Source organism: Equus caballus, chromosome 5 (genome assembly GCF_041296265.1).
Source record: "Equus caballus isolate H_3958 breed thoroughbred chromosome 5, TB-T2T, whole genome shotgun sequence".
Classification (NCBI taxonomy): domain Eukaryota; kingdom Metazoa; phylum Chordata; class Mammalia; order Perissodactyla; family Equidae; genus Equus; species Equus caballus.
In genome coordinates this window covers 45,028,115-45,045,794 of record NC_091688.1, presented here as the reverse complement: position 1 = coordinate 45,045,794, position 17,680 = coordinate 45,028,115, and the positions used below count along the sequence as shown (strand labels likewise).

At 43.0% G+C, this 17,680-nt stretch overlaps 1 protein-coding gene across 7 annotated transcripts in view; it reads left to right on the top strand.

Annotated features, from left to right (window-relative positions):
* SETDB1 (SET domain bifurcated histone lysine methyltransferase 1) overlaps positions 1-17,645 on the top strand; it is a 32,966-nt gene extending 15,321 nt beyond the window's left edge. For 2 of the 7 annotated variants that reach the window (XM_005610163.4, XM_005610162.4), the window contains exons 4-22: positions 658-692; positions 1,120-1,219; positions 2,127-2,252; positions 2,420-2,621; positions 3,181-3,254; positions 4,156-4,346; positions 5,328-5,457; positions 6,126-6,282; positions 6,371-6,529; positions 7,160-7,810; positions 8,295-8,411; positions 13,008-13,177; positions 13,759-14,387; positions 15,040-15,068; positions 15,183-15,315; positions 15,587-15,752; positions 16,386-16,597; positions 16,864-16,952; positions 17,139-17,645. In XM_005610163.4, the coding sequence (XP_005610220.1) occupies positions 658-692; positions 1,120-1,219; positions 2,127-2,252; positions 2,420-2,621; positions 3,181-3,254; positions 4,156-4,346; positions 5,328-5,457; positions 6,126-6,282; positions 6,371-6,529; positions 7,160-7,810; positions 8,295-8,411; positions 13,008-13,177; positions 13,759-14,387; positions 15,040-15,068; positions 15,183-15,315; positions 15,587-15,752; positions 16,386-16,597; positions 16,864-16,952; positions 17,139-17,256 (3,488 nt within the window). In that variant the 3' untranslated portion in view covers positions 17,257-17,645. Of the gene's footprint in view, positions 1-657; positions 693-1,119; positions 1,220-2,126; positions 2,253-2,419; positions 2,622-3,180; positions 3,255-4,155; positions 4,347-5,327; positions 5,458-5,545; positions 5,690-6,125; positions 6,283-6,370; positions 6,530-7,159; positions 7,811-8,294; positions 8,412-10,447; positions 10,564-13,007; positions 13,178-13,758; positions 14,388-15,039; positions 15,069-15,182; positions 15,316-15,586; positions 15,753-16,385; positions 16,598-16,863; positions 16,953-17,138 lie in introns of those variants that run through there. The other 5 variants (XM_070268292.1, XM_070268291.1, XR_011439215.1 and 2 more) reach the window with 4 other exon arrangements.
* The last annotated feature ends 35 nt before the right edge of the window (positions 17,646-17,680 follow it).

Sequence of the window (17,680 nt, the reverse complement as noted above, 5' to 3'; positions counted from 1 at the left end):
AAGAAACCCCATGCTTATTAGTGGGGTTTCTTTTTGGGATGATGAAAATGTTCTGGAATTGGTGGTGACAGTTGTACAACCTTGTGAATATACTAAAAACTACTGAATTAAACATTTTAAAAGGGTAAATTTTTTAGTATATGAATTATACCCGAATTTAAAAACAAATTTTTTTAATGAAATTTAAAATTCATGTCCTCAGTTGCACTAGCCACATTTCATGTACTTAGTAGGCAAGTGCTAACAGATTGGACAGTGTAGATACAGAACATTTCTATCATAGCAGGAAATTCTGTTGCTCAGCAGTGCTCAAGAGTAAACATTTTTGCTTAATTCACTGACTACATCCCATTTTTCAAATCATTCATATAATCCATAAGTAATTATAAAAATTCAAATATACAGTGAAAACCCCAAATCTCCTAGACTACTCCCTGTCTCAGTACTCTTTGCCCAGGTAAGCACTGTCACCTCCTTGCTGTGTGTCTTTCTGGACTCTCTTGGTACTTTGACATATGTATATATATATATCTATATCTGGTTTTCAGTTGTTACTGATAATGCTTCCATAATGATGCTTTTAAGTAGCTTAGTTCCTGATTTCTTGGAAATTCTGATATAAGTCTCTTACACTCATTAGAGACTTCTCATCCATAGGTGATGCTGGGAGCAGAACTCCGAAAGACCAGAAGGTGAGTTGGAATAGGTAAGGGAAGGGTGAGAGATAAGAATTGAAAATGGGACAAGCTTGTGGCCTGACCAGTCAGTCGATTCAGCCATTGATAATCATTCATCCTGTAATCAGCCTTGTGGGTTGTAGTCCTCTAGTAGATGTTCTAAGAATGCGAAAGAGGATACTTAGAGATAAATGCACTGAGCACTATATGAACGTAGAGTTTGGTAGAGATCATCTAGGTGAGATTAGTCAAGGAGAGCTCCCTAAAGCTGATTTCTGAACCAAATTTGTAAGAAAGGGCAGTTTTGCCTGATAAAGTAACCGTAAGCTTCCAAACATAGCTCATTCTGTTTTGTTTTTTGAAAGACAAGTTCTTATTCTCAAGTTATTTCTAACCCATACACCTGTTTTAAAATTTGTCTCCCTCATCCTCTTCCTCACAGCTCCGTGAAGCTATGGCTGCCTTAAGAAAGTCGGCTCAAGATGTCCAGAAGTTCATGGATGCTGTCAACAAGAAGAGCAGTTCCCAGGATTTACATAAAGGTTAGGGTCAGGAGGTGCCTTGTTACAGGTTGGGGGTGAATTCCTACAGAGATTTCATGAATAACTAGCTTTGTTTTAGCATCTCAGAATCCTTCTCTACCTCTGTTGAGTTCTTTTAACACCACAGGCTGTATAAGTCAGTATAAGATGATTTGTGATTTTGTTTTCCTTGTTGTCTGCTTAAGTCATTTGTCTGCTGATTTTCCAGTCTGTGATGGTTTTATCCAAATACCTTTTTAGCCCCATGCTCATGACGACTACTTCTAGATGGGGATTAGAGAGAAGAGAGTAACTCAGACTCATATAAAGAGGTCTCAAGGAAGCTTTGTTTGTTGAATGGGGCTGTTAATAAATCTCCTATGGGAAAATGTTTTATAAATGCTACATAGCATTCAATGAGTGGTAGTTAATATTGTTGTTAATAAGGAGTTGGAGGGCTGGCCCAGTGGCGCAGCGATTAAGTGTGCGTTTTCCACTTCGGTGGCCCAGGGTTCACTGGTTCGGATCCTGGGTGCGGACATGGCACTGCTTGGCAAGCCATACTGTGGTAAGCATCCTGCGTATAAAGTACGGCCAGCCTTTCTCAGCAAAAAGAGGAGGATTGGCAGCAGATGTTAGCTCAGGGCTAATCTTGCTTAAAAAAAAAAAAACGGAGTTGGAAACATTTGGTTAAAGTGAGATGTTCTTGAGTTACATGTGAATTGCAATTATTCAGGTTTTCCTGTTAACATGAACAGTTGAGTCACCTGTGTCTTTTGTTTCTGCCATTGGCCAAGAGAGCAGCAAAAATGGCTAAGGATCAAAGATTACCCCATTTTGCTTGATTACCCAACTAGCCTCTTTACTTTTCCATTCTCTCCCCAATCGATGCCATATCTCTTTAGAAACACTTTGCTTTCTTCCATAGGAACCTTGAGTCAGATGTCTGGAGAATTGAGCAAAGATGGTGACCTGATAGTCAGCATGCGCATCCTGGGCAAGAAGAGAACTAAAACATGGCACAAAGGCACCCTTATTGCCATCCAGACGGTTGGTATGTTCAAGCTAGAGGAAGAACTAATGAAAGGCAACCTGCAGGTCTCCATTGCTGATTGTTTCTTTTCCCCACAGCCTTGCCTTTTGTCTGTCACCTAGCAGCCAGGATTTACACAGAAACTGATGAGTTTTTAAAATTTTTGTTTATCTTTCCCTTTTACTCAGGGCCAGGAAAGAAGTACAAGGTGAAATTTGACAACAAAGGAAAGAGTTTACTGTCGGGGAACCATATTGCCTATGATTACCACCCTCCTGCTGACAAGCTGTATGTGGGCAGTCGAGTGGTGGCCAAATACAAAGATGGGAATCAGGTCTGGCTCTATGCTGGCATTGTAGCTGAGACACCAAACGTCAAAAACAAGCTCAGGTACCTGGACAGAGGATTGTAAAGAGAGTGGAGGCCGGGAGCACAACACCTGCCTTGTTCCAAGCCATAGTCCGGATCTCACAATTAGCTTTTGTGTTCTTAGTCCCCAGTGGCCAGAAACCCTTTCTCTTTCTTTGCCACAGGTGTCACGTGGGTGATTCTTTCCTTCTCCTTTTTCTGTTTTTTTTTTTCCTTTTCTCAAGGAGAAAACTTGGAGGAAAACTAGGAGGGTAATGAGGATTGATTAATAGGGGGATAGGGAATTCATAAGAAGGAAGAAGTGAAATGGGGACTAAATGGTTTTCAGTAGAATAGAAATCTGATAGTGGAACAAGAATAAATAGCTTTTGAAAAAGTAGGGATACGTTGGTTAGATTAAGGGAATATTCTTAACTCAGTCTGGGAAGAAAAAATAAGAGGAGAAAGTAGTACACTGGAACATGTTCCCTGGAGCGTGTCCTGTTTGTGACCCAGAGGAGTGGAAGCTGTAAGATAATTTCCGTAGGTTATGTTAAATATCATAACCCCCTGATCTTTCTGCCATCACTCTTCCTTACAGGTTTCTCATTTTTTTTGATGATGGCTATGCTTCCTATGTCACACAATCTGAACTGTATCCCATTTGCCGGCCACGTGAGTGTCCCTCCTTTCTTCCAGAGTTCTATCCATTTCCTCCTCTACCTTGTGTTTCCTCTTAAGACAACCAAGTGAAAAACCCTATGTTTTTGGAGCTTCAGTCTCGAAGAGCATGAGTTTGATTAATGTCCTTTGGGAGATACAGTTTTATTGCTCACCTTTAGTACTAGGTGTTTATATCCAGAGCGAGACACCAGATCATGACTGACCTTGGGTAGATCTACGTCATATTGTAGATGTGTTTTTATTTCATTTCTGAGTGATTTAGGTTTGAGAAGATGTTAGTTCTTTCCTAGTCTCATGCTTCATCTAACATTTGTATAAATCTGTAGTCTGCTTAGTGCTTTCTACAGAAACTGTGTTAGATGGAGGCTTTAGCTACATCTGATTCTGCCTTGGGGACAGACTCCTGCAGAAGCAACTGTTTTTAATTGCAGAAGAGTCAACTAATACTGCTGTATTTCCATATAACATGGCAGTACATGCATTCAAGCTCCCTTAAAAGCCTGATAGAGAATGAGAAGGAAGGATAAATTTTTTTTTTATCCATTTCATGATACCACCTGATCTTTTTTTTAATTACCTCTAGACTTGTATCAAGTTCGCAAGAATTTGCACTTGAATTTTCCTAAGGAGAAACATCCATTTTTATGAAATGAGTGACTCACATATATTTGCATGTTGCTTATTTAGTATTTACTTGATTTGTATGTGCATTTACACATTAGATTCAATACTTTTAGGTGGTCTTGGTGTTCCTTTCTTGAGGTTATGATTTCATTTATTTTTTCTCTTCCTCCCAACTTGAAAAATACCAAACATCTCCTTGCCAACCATTTTTCCCTATCAAGACATGCCCTACCTGCCCTGTCTCAGCCCTGCTTCTTCCTTGGGACAGTGAAAAAGACTTGGGAGGACATAGAAGACATCTCCTGCCGAGACTTCATAGAGGAATATATCACTGCTTACCCCAATCGCCCCATGGTGCTGCTCAAGAGTGGCCAGCTTATCAAGACAGAGTGGGAAGGCACATGGTGGAAGTCCCGAGTCGAGGAGGTGGATGGCAGCCTCGTCAGGATCCTCTTCCTGGTACTGTTCTTCCCTCGATTTTTGGAGGCAGGAGTCAGGGTGGGATGTGGGAGCATAGGAGGCAATAATGAGGATGATTTTGTAGCTACTCTATAGTTTTCCCTCTTTCTTATCTTCCTATCTGTTTTCACTATTTGGGGTCAGAATTTACTTTGTTCTTCTTTTTGTTCCTCTGTAAGTGGTTGTTGAAAATAAATTCCCTAACTTTAGTTATGACACTAATCTGCATGGGGGTATTTTTTTCTCTAGGAGTATTCACATTGTATGTAGGTGCAGAGAAGGCAGCTAGTTCCATTTGTCCAGGGTTAGGGTTTTGGAATTGGAATTGGAGGTCTTGATGATCTCTCAAGACCTAATTTAACTCTAAGATCTTGTACCTATCCTTTTCTCCCCTCTTATGCCTTTCTTAGAATTATGTTTCTTCTCTGAGCTATCTCAGCCATTTGTCTCTAAGGCCTTATGATCCTTGTTACATCTCTCATACTCAGTACAAACACCTGTCTCTCCTGTAATTAATTTCTTTTTTCTTTTTTTTAATTTTTTTTTTTAAAGATTTTACTTTTTCCTTTTTCTCCCCAAAGCCCCCCGGTACATAGTTGTATATTCTTCATTGTGGGTCCTTCTAGTTGTGGCATGTGGGACGCTGCCTCAGCGTGGTTTGATGAGCAGCGCCATGTCCGCGCCCAGGATTCGAACCAACGAAACACTGGGCCACCTGCAGCGGAGCGCACGAACTTAACCACTCCGCCACGGGGCCAGCCCCTCTCCTGTAATTTCTTAAACAAGGAATATATGTTTTTCTTTGTCTTCCTGATGCCTGTCATGAAGCCTGGCACATAAGTTTATTGAAGAGATAGGGAATTTGGGGTTCATCAGGGAGATCCCGAAAGGAGGCACATAGTGTATATTCTCTACAAATGGCAACATAGATTCTAGCTTTTAACTCATTTCCCCCACCCTTCCTTCCTCCCAATCCCCTAGGATGACAAAAGATGTGAATGGATCTATCGAGGCTCTACACGGCTGGAGCCCATGTTCAGCATGAAGACATCCTCGGCGTCTGCACTGGAAAAGAAGCAAGGGGGACAGCTCAGGACACGTCCAAATATGGGTATGTCCTGAAAGATACCCTGGGGGAGGAAAGAAATGGATACACCAGCAAAGGAGATTATATACAATGGTTATCCTTTGTTTACCAGGATGACACTACTGACTCATTGGAAACAGGACGTGTGCCCTGAGTTGTTTCCAGTAGTGATGATGGATTTGTGGTGCTGCCTTCACATGCTATGACTCTGATTCGTTCTAAACAACCACATAAAAATCGGAAACAACTGGCTTAGGTTAGGGATATTGGTGGTAGTAGTTACCTCTCTTATCCACAGGATTATCTGCTTTGTGTGTTATCTATGGTCAATTTTTTTAAAGCCCAAACTGTTCTTGTTTTTCTATGTTCCTGGCATACTTTCTGGTTGATTTTTCCTGACAACATTAGTTGATCAAAGAATGCATTTTTGAAAATCTTCATCAAAGGGTGATATAATTACTAATGTAAATTGTCTGAGGCAGGAAGATAAAGTCCTATTATTTAAGTCAAAGCCAGCCTATGCCAGCATTCCACTCATTAGTGTAAATAATGAGAACTGATGGTCTTAGCACTTACTCAAAATGTTTCTATTGCTGCGTTTTGATATTATATAAATTGAGGATCACGCATGTGCATGAATATAAGTGACACAGCTGTCATCTTCTCAATGGTCAATTTCCTTTTTCCTATAGGTGCTGTGAGGAGCAAAGGCCCTGTGGTCCAGTACACCCAGGATCTGACCAGTACTGGAACCCAATTCAAGCCAGTGGAGCCCTCACAGCCTACAGCCCCACCTGTCCAACCTGTCCCACCTGCCCCACCTCTGTCCCCCCAGGCTGGTGACAGTGAGTGAGTGCTGTTCCTTCTTTTTCACCAGTTTCTTTCATATTGTATTTTCTGTATCCCTTACTGTGTGATCTCTTCTCTAATCTGCTAGAAGCTTAGAAAGCCAGCTTGCCCAATCACGGAAGCAGGTAGCCAAAAAGAGCACTTCCTTCCGGCCAGGATCTGTGGGCTCTGGTCATTCCTCCCCTACGTCCCCTGCACTCAGTGAAAATGTCCCTGGTGGGAAACCTGGGATCACCCAGACGTACAGGTGAGAAAATCTCAGACTGTCTGTTGGGGGATTGGCAGTGTGGACTGAGTGGTCACTGTATAGAGAGGTTCCTTGGCTCCTAGGGGCTTGGTTAAGGTTATAAAGATGAAGAATTTGGACTTGAAAAGAAAGCTTTAACCTTGGAAATTTCCAGGAAACAGAACATAAAAATAATTGAATTAGAAACTAGGTGGCTAGAAATACCAAATCACCAGAAAGTCATTTGTTAAAACTTATCATCGAATGTGGTATCATCATTGGTACAATAGAAAGGGAGCACTATAGTCTCTTTCATGGCATCCTGGGAGTTAGTAGGGACATTTATAGGACACATAGCAGGAAAAAAAGAATTGGTAGAAGACCAGACTCTACTTCCATAATTCGCAGGCAAAAAAATTTTAGGAAAAGGTACACTGTTGAAATAGAGGTATTATCAGTCAGTGAAGAGTAAACCAAGCCATTTTCATTGTCCAGGTTTGGTAGGGCAAGAGAAAAATCTTGTGTCATCTTTAGCTACAAGAGCACAGCTATTTGAAAGATTAGAGAAGTGGCTTAGCAAGCTGGAGGGGTAATTATATGACAGAGAGATCCTGTTGCCGTCTTATCTGATCTCTTGCATCTCACTTGCAGATCACCTTTAGGCTCAACAACCTCTGCCCCAGCACCCCCAGCCCCTCCAGCTCCTCCAGCCCCTCCAGCGCCTCCAGCGCCTCCAGCCTTCCATGGCATGCTGGAGCGGGCCCCCGCGGAACCCTCCTACCGCGCCCCTATGGAGAAACTTTTCTACTTACCTCATGTCTGTAGCTATACTTGTCTGTCTCGAGTCAGACCTATGAGAAGTGAGCAATACCGGGGCAAGAACCCTCTGCTAGTTCCACTGCTGTATGACTTCCGGCGGATGACAGCCCGGCGCCGAGTTAACCGCAAGATGGGCTTTCATGTTATCTATAAGACACCCTGTGGCCTCTGCCTTCGGACAATGCAGGAGATCGAACGATACCTTTTTGAGACTGGCTGTGACTTTCTCTTCCTGGAGATGTTCTGTTTGGATCCGTATGTTCTTGTGGACCGGAAGTTTCAGCCCTATAAGCCTTTTTACTATATCTTGGACATCACCTATGGGAAGGAAGATGTTCCCCTATCCTGTGTCAATGAGATTGACACAACTCCCCCACCCCAGGTGGCCTACAGCAAGGAACGAATCCCGGGCAAGGGTGTTTTCATTAACACAGGCCCTGAATTTCTGGTTGGCTGTGACTGCAAGGATGGGTGCCGGGACAAGTGAGTTGGCAGGGGAGTCCCTGGCCCCACCTCCAACTTCACTGTGGTTGCCTTTCTTTCCACGTCCTCCTTTGCTTTGTATCTGCACTCCTTTTCCCTTTCCCCACCTCCCTTAACTCCTCCCTCAGCTGGAGCTCCTGCGGTAAGGCCTCCATGAAAGCTGTGAGATAGAGAAGCAGGGCTCTGACTTGGCCTCACTGCATAACCTTGGGTACAAGTGTCTTGTGTTTGTTTCTTTCTCTGATTCTTTTCCTTTTCCTTTATTTCCCTTCCTTATGCTTTCAATTGCCACTTTGTTTCATTCTCTGTCTCTTTATCTTATTCTCCCTCTGTCATATTCTTACTCTGTCTTTTCCTTTCTCATTCAGGTGTATGAGGGAAGAAAAAGAAGTTTCACTACCTTATCCCCATCCTTTTATTAGTACTTCTTGCCTCTAAAGAAAGGCTCACAGCTTTAGCTGTTGTACCCTTCTATCTCATACAGGTCCAAGTGTGCCTGCCATCAACTAACTATCCAGGCTACAGCCTGCACCCCAGGCGGCCAAATTAACCCTAACTCTGGCTACCAGTACAAGAGACTAGAAGAGTGTCTGCCCACGGGGTAAGTAGTCAGGGGAAAGTGAAGCACCTCCGAGACTCTTCGTGTTTTTCTAAGCTTGTAGGAACCATCAGAATCTAAAAAGTGGAACCAAAAATAGAATAACTGAAATGGGCAATTAAATCTTTTTTACTGAATTCCCAGCAATTGCTTCTTCCTTGGACTTTCCTTGAAGTAAAGACATAGAATGATTGAATAGTGTTTGGCAGTTTTCTATGGTGGTAAAAGATGACCTTAATTTCATAGCTGTATGAATGTCCTAACAGATCATAGTTTATTCTGGTAAGTGAGATGAGTACATAAAGGAGAAGTAGGCAGGGACTTGATTATATAGGGCTTTGTAAATCAGAACAAAAATTAGAATCAAATTCATGGTGCAGTAGAAAGCTGTTAGAGAATTTTAAGCAGGCAAATGATGTGATTAGCCTTTTGAAGATTACTTTGGCTTCTTTTTGGAGAATAGATCTTAGGGTAGCAAAAGTAGAATTTATAAGTCCAGTTAGGAGATAATTACAGGAATATAGGTGAGAGGTGCTTGTTGCTGGGACTTGTACTAGAATGAAGGTGGCAGTAGAGATGAAAGAGGATACGAGGCTGGCCTGGTGCCGCAGTGGTTAAGTTCACACTTTCTGCTTCTTGGCGGCCTGGGATTCACCGGTTCGGATCCTGGGTGTGGACATGGCACTGCTTGGCAAAAGCCATGCTGTGGTAGGCGTCCCATGTATAAAGTAGTAGAAGACGGGCATGGATGTTAGCTCAGGGCCAGTCTTCCTCAGCAAAAAGAGGAGGAAAGGATAGATTTGGGATGCACTTGGAGGTGGAGCTACACAACTTGATAGTTTGACTGTGGAGTATAAGGGAAGGTGAGGAATCAAGGATGATTCCTAAATGTTACACCTGAGCAGCTAAGTGGATGTTGGTACTTTTTACTGAAATGGAAGACCAGAGGAATTGCAGGTCTGAGTGAAATTCAGCTTCTGTTCTGGCCATGTCAAGTTTGAGGTGCATGTTAGACAATCTGAGGAGAAATGTCAAGAAGGTAGTGAGATTGCTGGAGAAAAGTGTAAGGGCTAGACATAAAGATTTAGGAATCATCAGCACAGGAGTGGTATTTAAAGCCCGGATGAGTTTATCCAAAGAGAATATTGATAATAGGTAAGATAAAGGATCCCAGGAGTAAGCCCTGGGCTCTCCAGTATTTAGAAATTGAACAGAGGAGGTAGAGCCAACATGTGAGATTGAAGACAGGTCAGGGAGGGGCTGGCCCAGTGGCATAGTGGTTAAGTTCACACGTTCCACTTCAGCAGCCCAGGGTTTGTGGGTTCAGATCTTGGGTACAGACCTACACATCGCTCATGAAGCCAAGCTGTGGCGGCATCCCACAGAGGAAGGTTGGCACAGATGTTAGCTCAGGGCCAATCTTCCTCAGGCAAAAAGAGGAAGATTAGCAACAGATGTCAGCTCAGGGACAATCTTCCTCACCAGAAAAAAAAGACAGGTCAGGGAAAGAAGAGGAAATGAAAGAGGAGGAGGTGATATGGCAAATTGGTTATATATGAACATGTGAACTAATAAGCTTAGTGTTCAAGATACATAATTAACAGAGAACAGAAGAAGAGAGGAGAAAAGGGTCAGTGAAATAATTCAGAAATTTTTACATAATTGAGGGGTCTGTTTCCACACCAAAGGGCCCATCAGGTCCCAGCATAATGGATCAAAATAGATGCCCACTAAAACACGTGGTAATAAAATATGATCACTGTGTCCACAGAACACTGAGGACAAAGAGAAAATCCTAAATGCTTCTAGAGAAGAGCAATAGAGCACAAAAAAATACAGACTCAAAATGACTTCAGGCTTCTCAAAATAACGTTGGAAGCTACACATGGCAATTGAGGAATCTATTTAGAATTCTTAAGGGAAAATTATTTCAAACCTAGAGTTCTAAACCCAGGCAAATAATCAGTTAAGTGTTAAAGTAGGCTAAAGACATTTTTTTAGGCATAAAATACCTCAAAATTTTCCATTATTCTTCTCAGAAAGTAACTGGAGATGTTTACCAAAATGGGGGGAAAGTCAAGAGAGAGGAAGGCGTACTGATCCAGGAAACGGAGGATCCAACTCAGAAGAGGAGTGAGGGGAATTCCACATGCTAGTGAGTGAAGGGGCTTCCAGGCTCACAGCTGTGCACTGCATGTAGCGGGCAGCCAGCGTGAGAGCGGGTCAGATCTGCCACAAGAGAGACTTGGGAAAATGGGTTTGCTAGAAAACCTCATGTGTCTGAGTATTTTCAGAGGAGATTGAGAGTACTGGGGAAACAGGAGATGAGTTTGTGCTGAATGCATATTGAAAACTAAACAAAGGAAAAGGCAGTTATTAGCTTTGGTTGCATCAGTGTATCATTTATGTTTTAATTATAAACAAAAAATTTGAATCTTGTACCAATATTTATGTTTGATAATGCTGGGTGGTAGCTACATGATTGTTCATTATCTCCTTTTTACATGTTTGAAATGTTTCATAAAAATATTTTCAAATAACTACAAATAATATGTCACTACCCTGCTTAAAACTTTTTAATAGCGTCCCGTGCACTTTGAATTTTATTCTGACTTTTAATCTTAAATCACAAGACATGTACTATCTGGCCCCTTCCTGTTATCTCTCTCGCTCCAGAACTATTCCAGCCACACTGATAGTCTTCACTTCCTGGATCCAGTTCACCCAGTGTTTGCCACCCTACCTCGAGGGCCTTTGTACATACTGTCCCCTCTTCTTGGCATCCTTCCACTGTTCTTTGCTTGGCTATCTTCTTTAACCTTGACTTCTCAGCTGTAATCTCACCTCCTCAGAGAGACCGTTCCTGGTTGCTCTAAAACCAGGTCATTTTCACTCCCTTAATTCTCGTTGAGTACCCTGTTTGGCTCCTTTATAGCATCTGTGACTGCTTTCGTTTATTCACTTGTTTTGTTCTGTCTTTTCCATTAGAATGTAAGCTTCATGAGAGCAGGAACCTTGTCAGTCTTGCTCACCGTTGTACCACAAGCAGCTAACTTACCCAGTTCCTGGCACATAGTAATCACTCAAACAAATTCTGTTGAATGAATGAATGATACTCAGTATAGCTACTCTGAAAGTTTCATATGGTGGTGATTAGACCAAAGTTCAAATTCTGGCTTTGTCTCTTCTAAGCTTATCCTGCTTTATCAGTTATAACCAGAGGATATGAACACTAATACCCCCTATCCCCAGTGGGGTTTTAAGAAACCTAACCAAGCTATCTCTCGATGTGGTGCTGGTTACATGGTGTGTTTAGTTTGTGAAGATTCGTCGAGCTATAGACTTAAGTGTACTTTTCTCTATGTATATTATGCTTTAATACTTTTTTTTTTTTTTTTAAAGATTTTATTATTTCCTTTTTCTCCCCAAAGCCCCCCGGTACATAGCTGTATATTCTTTGTTGTGGGTTCTTCTAGTTGTGGCATGTGGGACGCTGCCTCAGCGTGGTCTGATGAGCAGTGCCATGTCCGCGCCCAGGATTCGAACCAACGAAACACTGGGCCGCCTGCAGCGGAGCGCGCAAACCTAACCACTCGGCCACGGGGCCGGCCCCGCTTTAATACTTTTTTTAAAGTTAGAAAACCCTCATAGGGCTGCTTTGAGGATAGAAAAAGAGAATGTATATAAGCATTGACATAATGCCAAACACAAAGTATATGTTCAGTAAATAGAAGCTGCTCTTACCATCTTTGTCCAGAGGGATATAAGTAATGTCATCAACCAACTAATTGTGCTTTTGTCATCTTTTCAAAAATAAATGTCTCCCTTAAATTTACGTACCAAGGAAATAAGTAAAATCCTAATGCCAGCCAAGAGATAGAGCAGAAACATTGATACCTGAAAAGACAGTTTTCTCAGTATAACTATATTATCTTCCTTTAATGTTGATATTTCCTAGAGGTCTTTGATTAACTTCAATAGTTTATTTTTCAAATAGCTAAGTTGTTAAATTCCTTAAACTAGATAGAATAAGAGTCCCCTGAGAGGAGAAATTATGACCTTGTCCATTATTGTATGTTCCTAGTGTCTAGCACAGTTCTTGGTGTTTAATAAATGGTCACTGAATAAAAGAATGAAAATCAGCTTTACCAAAAGAAAGAATCCCGTGAACTTTAGTTCCAGTTTCTTCTCTTTACTCCCTTTCAGTATCTATTATATTGGCTTCTGCATTTCTCACATATCTTTACTGTATGCATCTGTTTCACAAATTGACATAGCCTATCTACTTATTTTAATGGCTCTCAATTTGTATTCATATCATAGTTTGCTTAGCTTTACTCCAGGTGTTAGGCATTCTGGTATTCACCAATATTAACTATAGTGCTATAAATATCTGTATAAATCACTTTTCTCCCTTCTGAATTATTTCTTTGGGGAATATTCCCAAATGAATCAAAGAGCATAGACAGTTCAGTAAATCCACTTAGTTAGATCATTACCTAGTAAGTGATGATACCATAAGAATTATAACAGTTCTGTGCAGTTAACGGATGCTCTGGTGATCATGTTATGATTGATTTTATTGTAACCTTCCCCCAGAGTTTATGAGTGTAATAAACGCTGCAAATGTGACCCAAACATGTGCACAAACCGGTTGGTGCAGCATGGACTACAGGTTCGGCTACAGCTATTCAAGACACAGAACAAGGGTTGGGGTATCCGCTGCTTGGATGACATTGCCAAAGGCTCCTTTGTCTGTATTTACGCAGGTTGGTAATGAAACAAAAGGATTGCTTTCTGGGGTTAGGACATGGTGGGGAATTCAATTGGAGACAAGTTGAACATAAGAATAAAATGCTTGAATGTGAATTGGGAGTAAGCATTGGCCAGGATTTTCTTCTGTAAAGAACATGATGACTGATCTGCATGTCTGAGTTGGCCAGGAAGGGACAAAAATGCTTCACAAGGACAAGGATAAAAAGGGATGACATTGTGGATGTGATGTTTCAGAGGAGAGACTAATAGTCCACTGTATCACTGTCTCCCACATGGCTCTACCCTGTCACTCTGCTCCACCCAGAGATCTCTTAGCATAGCTGAGAACTCTTGTGGTAAACAAAGTAAAGAGTAAAAGTGGGAAGGCAGAAAGGGCAAGATTTAAAACTACAGAAAGCTCCCCATACTCTCATAATTAAGACACTGAAGAGGAGGTATCATCAAAGAGAAATGAGAGACCATAATGGAGGTGTTTTGACTCTGTCCCAGTGGGCTGAATAGTGGTGGAATGACCCTTATTCTTTCTGAAAGATCCTTGTAACCCTGGAAGGCCTTTGATTCTCTTCATTCCCAGGCAAAATCCTGACAGATGACTTTGCAGACAAGGAGGGCCTGGAAATGGGTGATGAGTACTTTGCCAATCTGGACCATATCGAGAGTGTGGAGAACTTCAAGGAAGGATATGAGAGTGATGCCCCCTGTTCCTCTGACAGCAGTGGTGTAGACTTGAAGGACCAGGAAGATGGCAACAGTGGTACAGAAGACCCAGAAGAGTCCAATGATGATAGCTCAGATGATAACTTCTGTAAGGATGAGGACTTCAGCACCAGCTCAGTATGGCGCAGCTATGCTACCCGGCGGCAGACCCGGGGCCAGAAGGAGAATGGAGTGTCTGAGACAGCTTCCAAGGATTCCCGCCCTCCAGACCTTGGGCCCCCACATATTCCTGTCCCTCCATCAATCCCTATAGGTGGCTGCAATCCACCTTCCTCTGAAGAGACACCCAAGAATAAGGTGGCTTCGTGGTTGAGCTGCAATAATGTCAGTGAAGGTGGCTTTGCTGACTCTGATAGTCGTTCATCTTTCAAGACTAGCGAAGGTGGGGAAGGCCGGGCTGGGGGAGGCAGAGGGGAGGCTGAGAAGGCCTCCACCTCAGGGCTGGGCTTCAAGGATGAGGGAGACATCAAGCAGGCCAAGAAAGAGGTAAGCAGTGGCAGAAAACTCTTGAGATCAATGGCTTTTGTGTAAACTTTGGTGCAGTGACAAATTTCATGCAGTCTCACTGTGTAGATTATTTACGTGATGGATATTTCTGTGGCACACCTGATTATGTCCCCCCTCTACCCAGCGCATTCCTAGTGTTTGTTTAAAGAACCAAATTATTTTAAAATCACCCTGCTGGGGGGAATAGTATCTCATTCATTCTAAAGTGAAGGGTTTGTAAGTAAGTTTTTTTAATTGCTGTTTCAAGTTATCTACATCATTGCTTCCTTCTATTAGAGTAGAAAAACAAGAATAGATTTTAAATAGATTTTTAATGATGTTGAAACTTAACCACATTACAGGTGGTGAACTGTGTCCCTTGCCCTTGTAAGACTCTGCCCATGGCGTTTTCCATGAACATTTTATGCCCTGTCATTGAGAAGGGTTAAAGACCCCTCCCCGGGGGGTTTCCTGATTAGAATATGATCATTGCTGTCAAGTTGCAGAGTAATTTCTCTGCACACATCCCACCCTAGATAGTGTACCTCTCACTGGCTAATGTCTTTGGAGTCATTTGAGATGAAGTCTGATTGTTAGATTTGTTACCTAGAACCATGAAGCCATTTAACCCTTCACTTGCTCTCTTTTCCAGGACCCCGATGACCGAAACAAGATGTCAATGTAAGTGCCTCTCTTTTTGACCTGTATCCAAATCTGCCTTCTCTCAAGCCCACAAAAGAAGCCTAAGAAACAGCTAATAACCTGACTCCCTCTCATTCCCGCCCCTCCCATCAGAGTTACTGAAAGCTCTCGAAATTATGGTTATAATCCTTCTCCTGTGAAGCTTGAAGGACTTCGCCGGCCACCTAGTAAGACTAGTATGCATCAGAGCCGACGACTCATGGCCTCTGCTCAGTCCAACCCTGATGTAAGTGACTTTCTCAAGCTGTACCTTACCCAGCCTTCTGTTTTATTCAGAGTCTGAGTAAAGGAACATTCTCCTCACCTCATCAAGTCCTTCACCATAAGTATCGTTAGATTTTTTTCTTGTTTCGTTGGCCTTGACTTCCTGCCTCATTTTCATCCCACATCTCTTGGTATAGTCTCAGCCCTTTCCTGTCTAACCATAGCTAAGAACAAGGAATTGAAGGGGCCCTCTCCATTTACTTTTCTTCCTTCTCACCCTTCTGCTTCCCCAGGATGTCCTGACACTGTCCAGCAGCACAGAAAGTGAGGGGGAAAGTGGGACCAGCCGAAAGCCCACTGCTGGTCAGACTTCAGCCACAGCGGTTGACAGTGATGATATCCAGACCATCTCCTCTGGCTCTGAAGGGGATGACTTTGAGGACAAGAAGAACATGTCTGGTAGTCGGGAAGAATTTGGGGGGGTCATAGGAAGGAACAGTAGGAAAGTTGAGATAAAGGATTTTTTTTAAGGAAGCTAAAGAAGTAGGGGGGAAAAATTCAGATCCTAAGAGTTGAAGCTTCTCTGGGTGGGCTCCCTGACTTCCAGCTAAACTGTTAATATTATTTGACCCATCTCCTTCCTCTCTTCTTTCCAGTTTCCTATTCTTTTTCCCTCCGCTCTTTTATCCAGATCTAATCCGACTTGAAAAAACTGCCACCTAGAATCTTTGCCTCAGAGTCTCAGCTTATTGTTATTCCTCAGCTGCAATGGGTGGGATGAAAATGGGGGTGGGGGGCCAGCCCCAAGGCTGAGTGGCTAAGTTCGCGCGCTCCACTGCGGTGGCCCGGGGTTTTGCCGGTTCATATCCTGGGTGCGGACATGGCACCACTCATCAGGCCACGCTGAGGCAGCATCCCACATGCCACAACTAGAAGGATACACAGCTAAGAATATACAACTATGTACTGGGGGACTTTGGGGAGAAAAAGGAAAAAAGTAAAATCTTAAAAAAAAAAGAAAGAAAGAAAATGGGAGTAGAATGTCCAGTCATACAGTGGGGTAGGTCCTGACCCTGTTCTCCTTCCTGTCAGGTCCATTGAAGCGCCAAGTGGCAGTAAAATCAACCCGAGGCTTTGCTCTTAAATCAACCCATGGGATTGCCATTAAATCAACCAACATGGCTTCCGTGGAAAAAGGGGAGAGCGCTCCTGTTCGTAAGAACACTCGCCAGTTCTACGATGGTGAGGAGTCTTGCTACATCATCGATGCCAAGCTTGAAGGCAACCTGGGCCGTTACCTCAATGTGAGACCCCTCTCCCTCACCTCTAGATGCTGGATTATCCTGTGGTCCTCAAATTGCTAGTTCTTTTAATACAACTATATAAACTCAACTTTTCTTGTTATAAATTCTTGATTTCAAAGGATCTTAAAGAGGTAGCTTTCTTTCAAAACTTCTCTGCTATGATGGGGAGGATCAAATGGCATCGGTTTTTGTCCACCTCTCACTCACCCCATAAAGCCAGATTCTGTTTCCTTGCTTCTTATTCGATCCTGTCCTTAAACCTACAGCACAGTTGCAGCCCCAACCTGTTTGTCCAGAATGTCTTCGTGGATACTCATGATCTTCGCTTCCCCTGGGTGGCCTTCTTTGCCAGCAAGTAAGAGGGAGTCAGGAAAGGGGATGGTTGGGTAGGAAAAGCAGCCCAGGATTGGGGAGGGGCAGGGGCTATTGAAATTCCAAGGGCGCCTCCTCCTTCTCTTATCTAGCTCCCACGCACTCTGTAACCCCAGGCGCCTGGTTATCTGCTGTCTTCACCACACCCCATCCTTTTCTTCCTCTTCAGGAGAATCCGGGCTGGGACAGAACTTACTTGGGACTACAACTATGAGGTGGGCAGTGTGGAAGGCAAGGAGCTGCTCTGCTGCTGTGGGGCCATCGAATGCAGAGGGCGTCTTCTTTAGAGGACAGCCTTCTTCCAAACCTTCTGAACCCTTCCTCAACTGTCCTTTCCTCAGGAACTGGGTCCTCCTGGCTGTTGAACTCTAACCCCCAAGTCTCCAGTCTAGCTACTCCTCCAGCTCCTCGTAGATAGAAATGGGGGTTCTGGATCAGGAGATCCCTTCCAATGTGGTGCTAGCAGGCAGGGTCCCTCCTCCACTAAGAGGGGGAGAGGTTACCACTCTAACCTGGGCCTGACATCCTTTCAGTCCTCCCGTCGCTCCTCCCTCCATCCTGCATTTGCTCAAGTGTTCATGCTTCTGAGAGACTGTATTCCTGGAATGAGGGCTGTGTATTTACTATCCTTGGTTTGTATTGTTTCTTGAATATGATAACAAGATGTTAAAACTAATATTGTGATTTGGCTTCTCTCCCTCAGCCCCCATA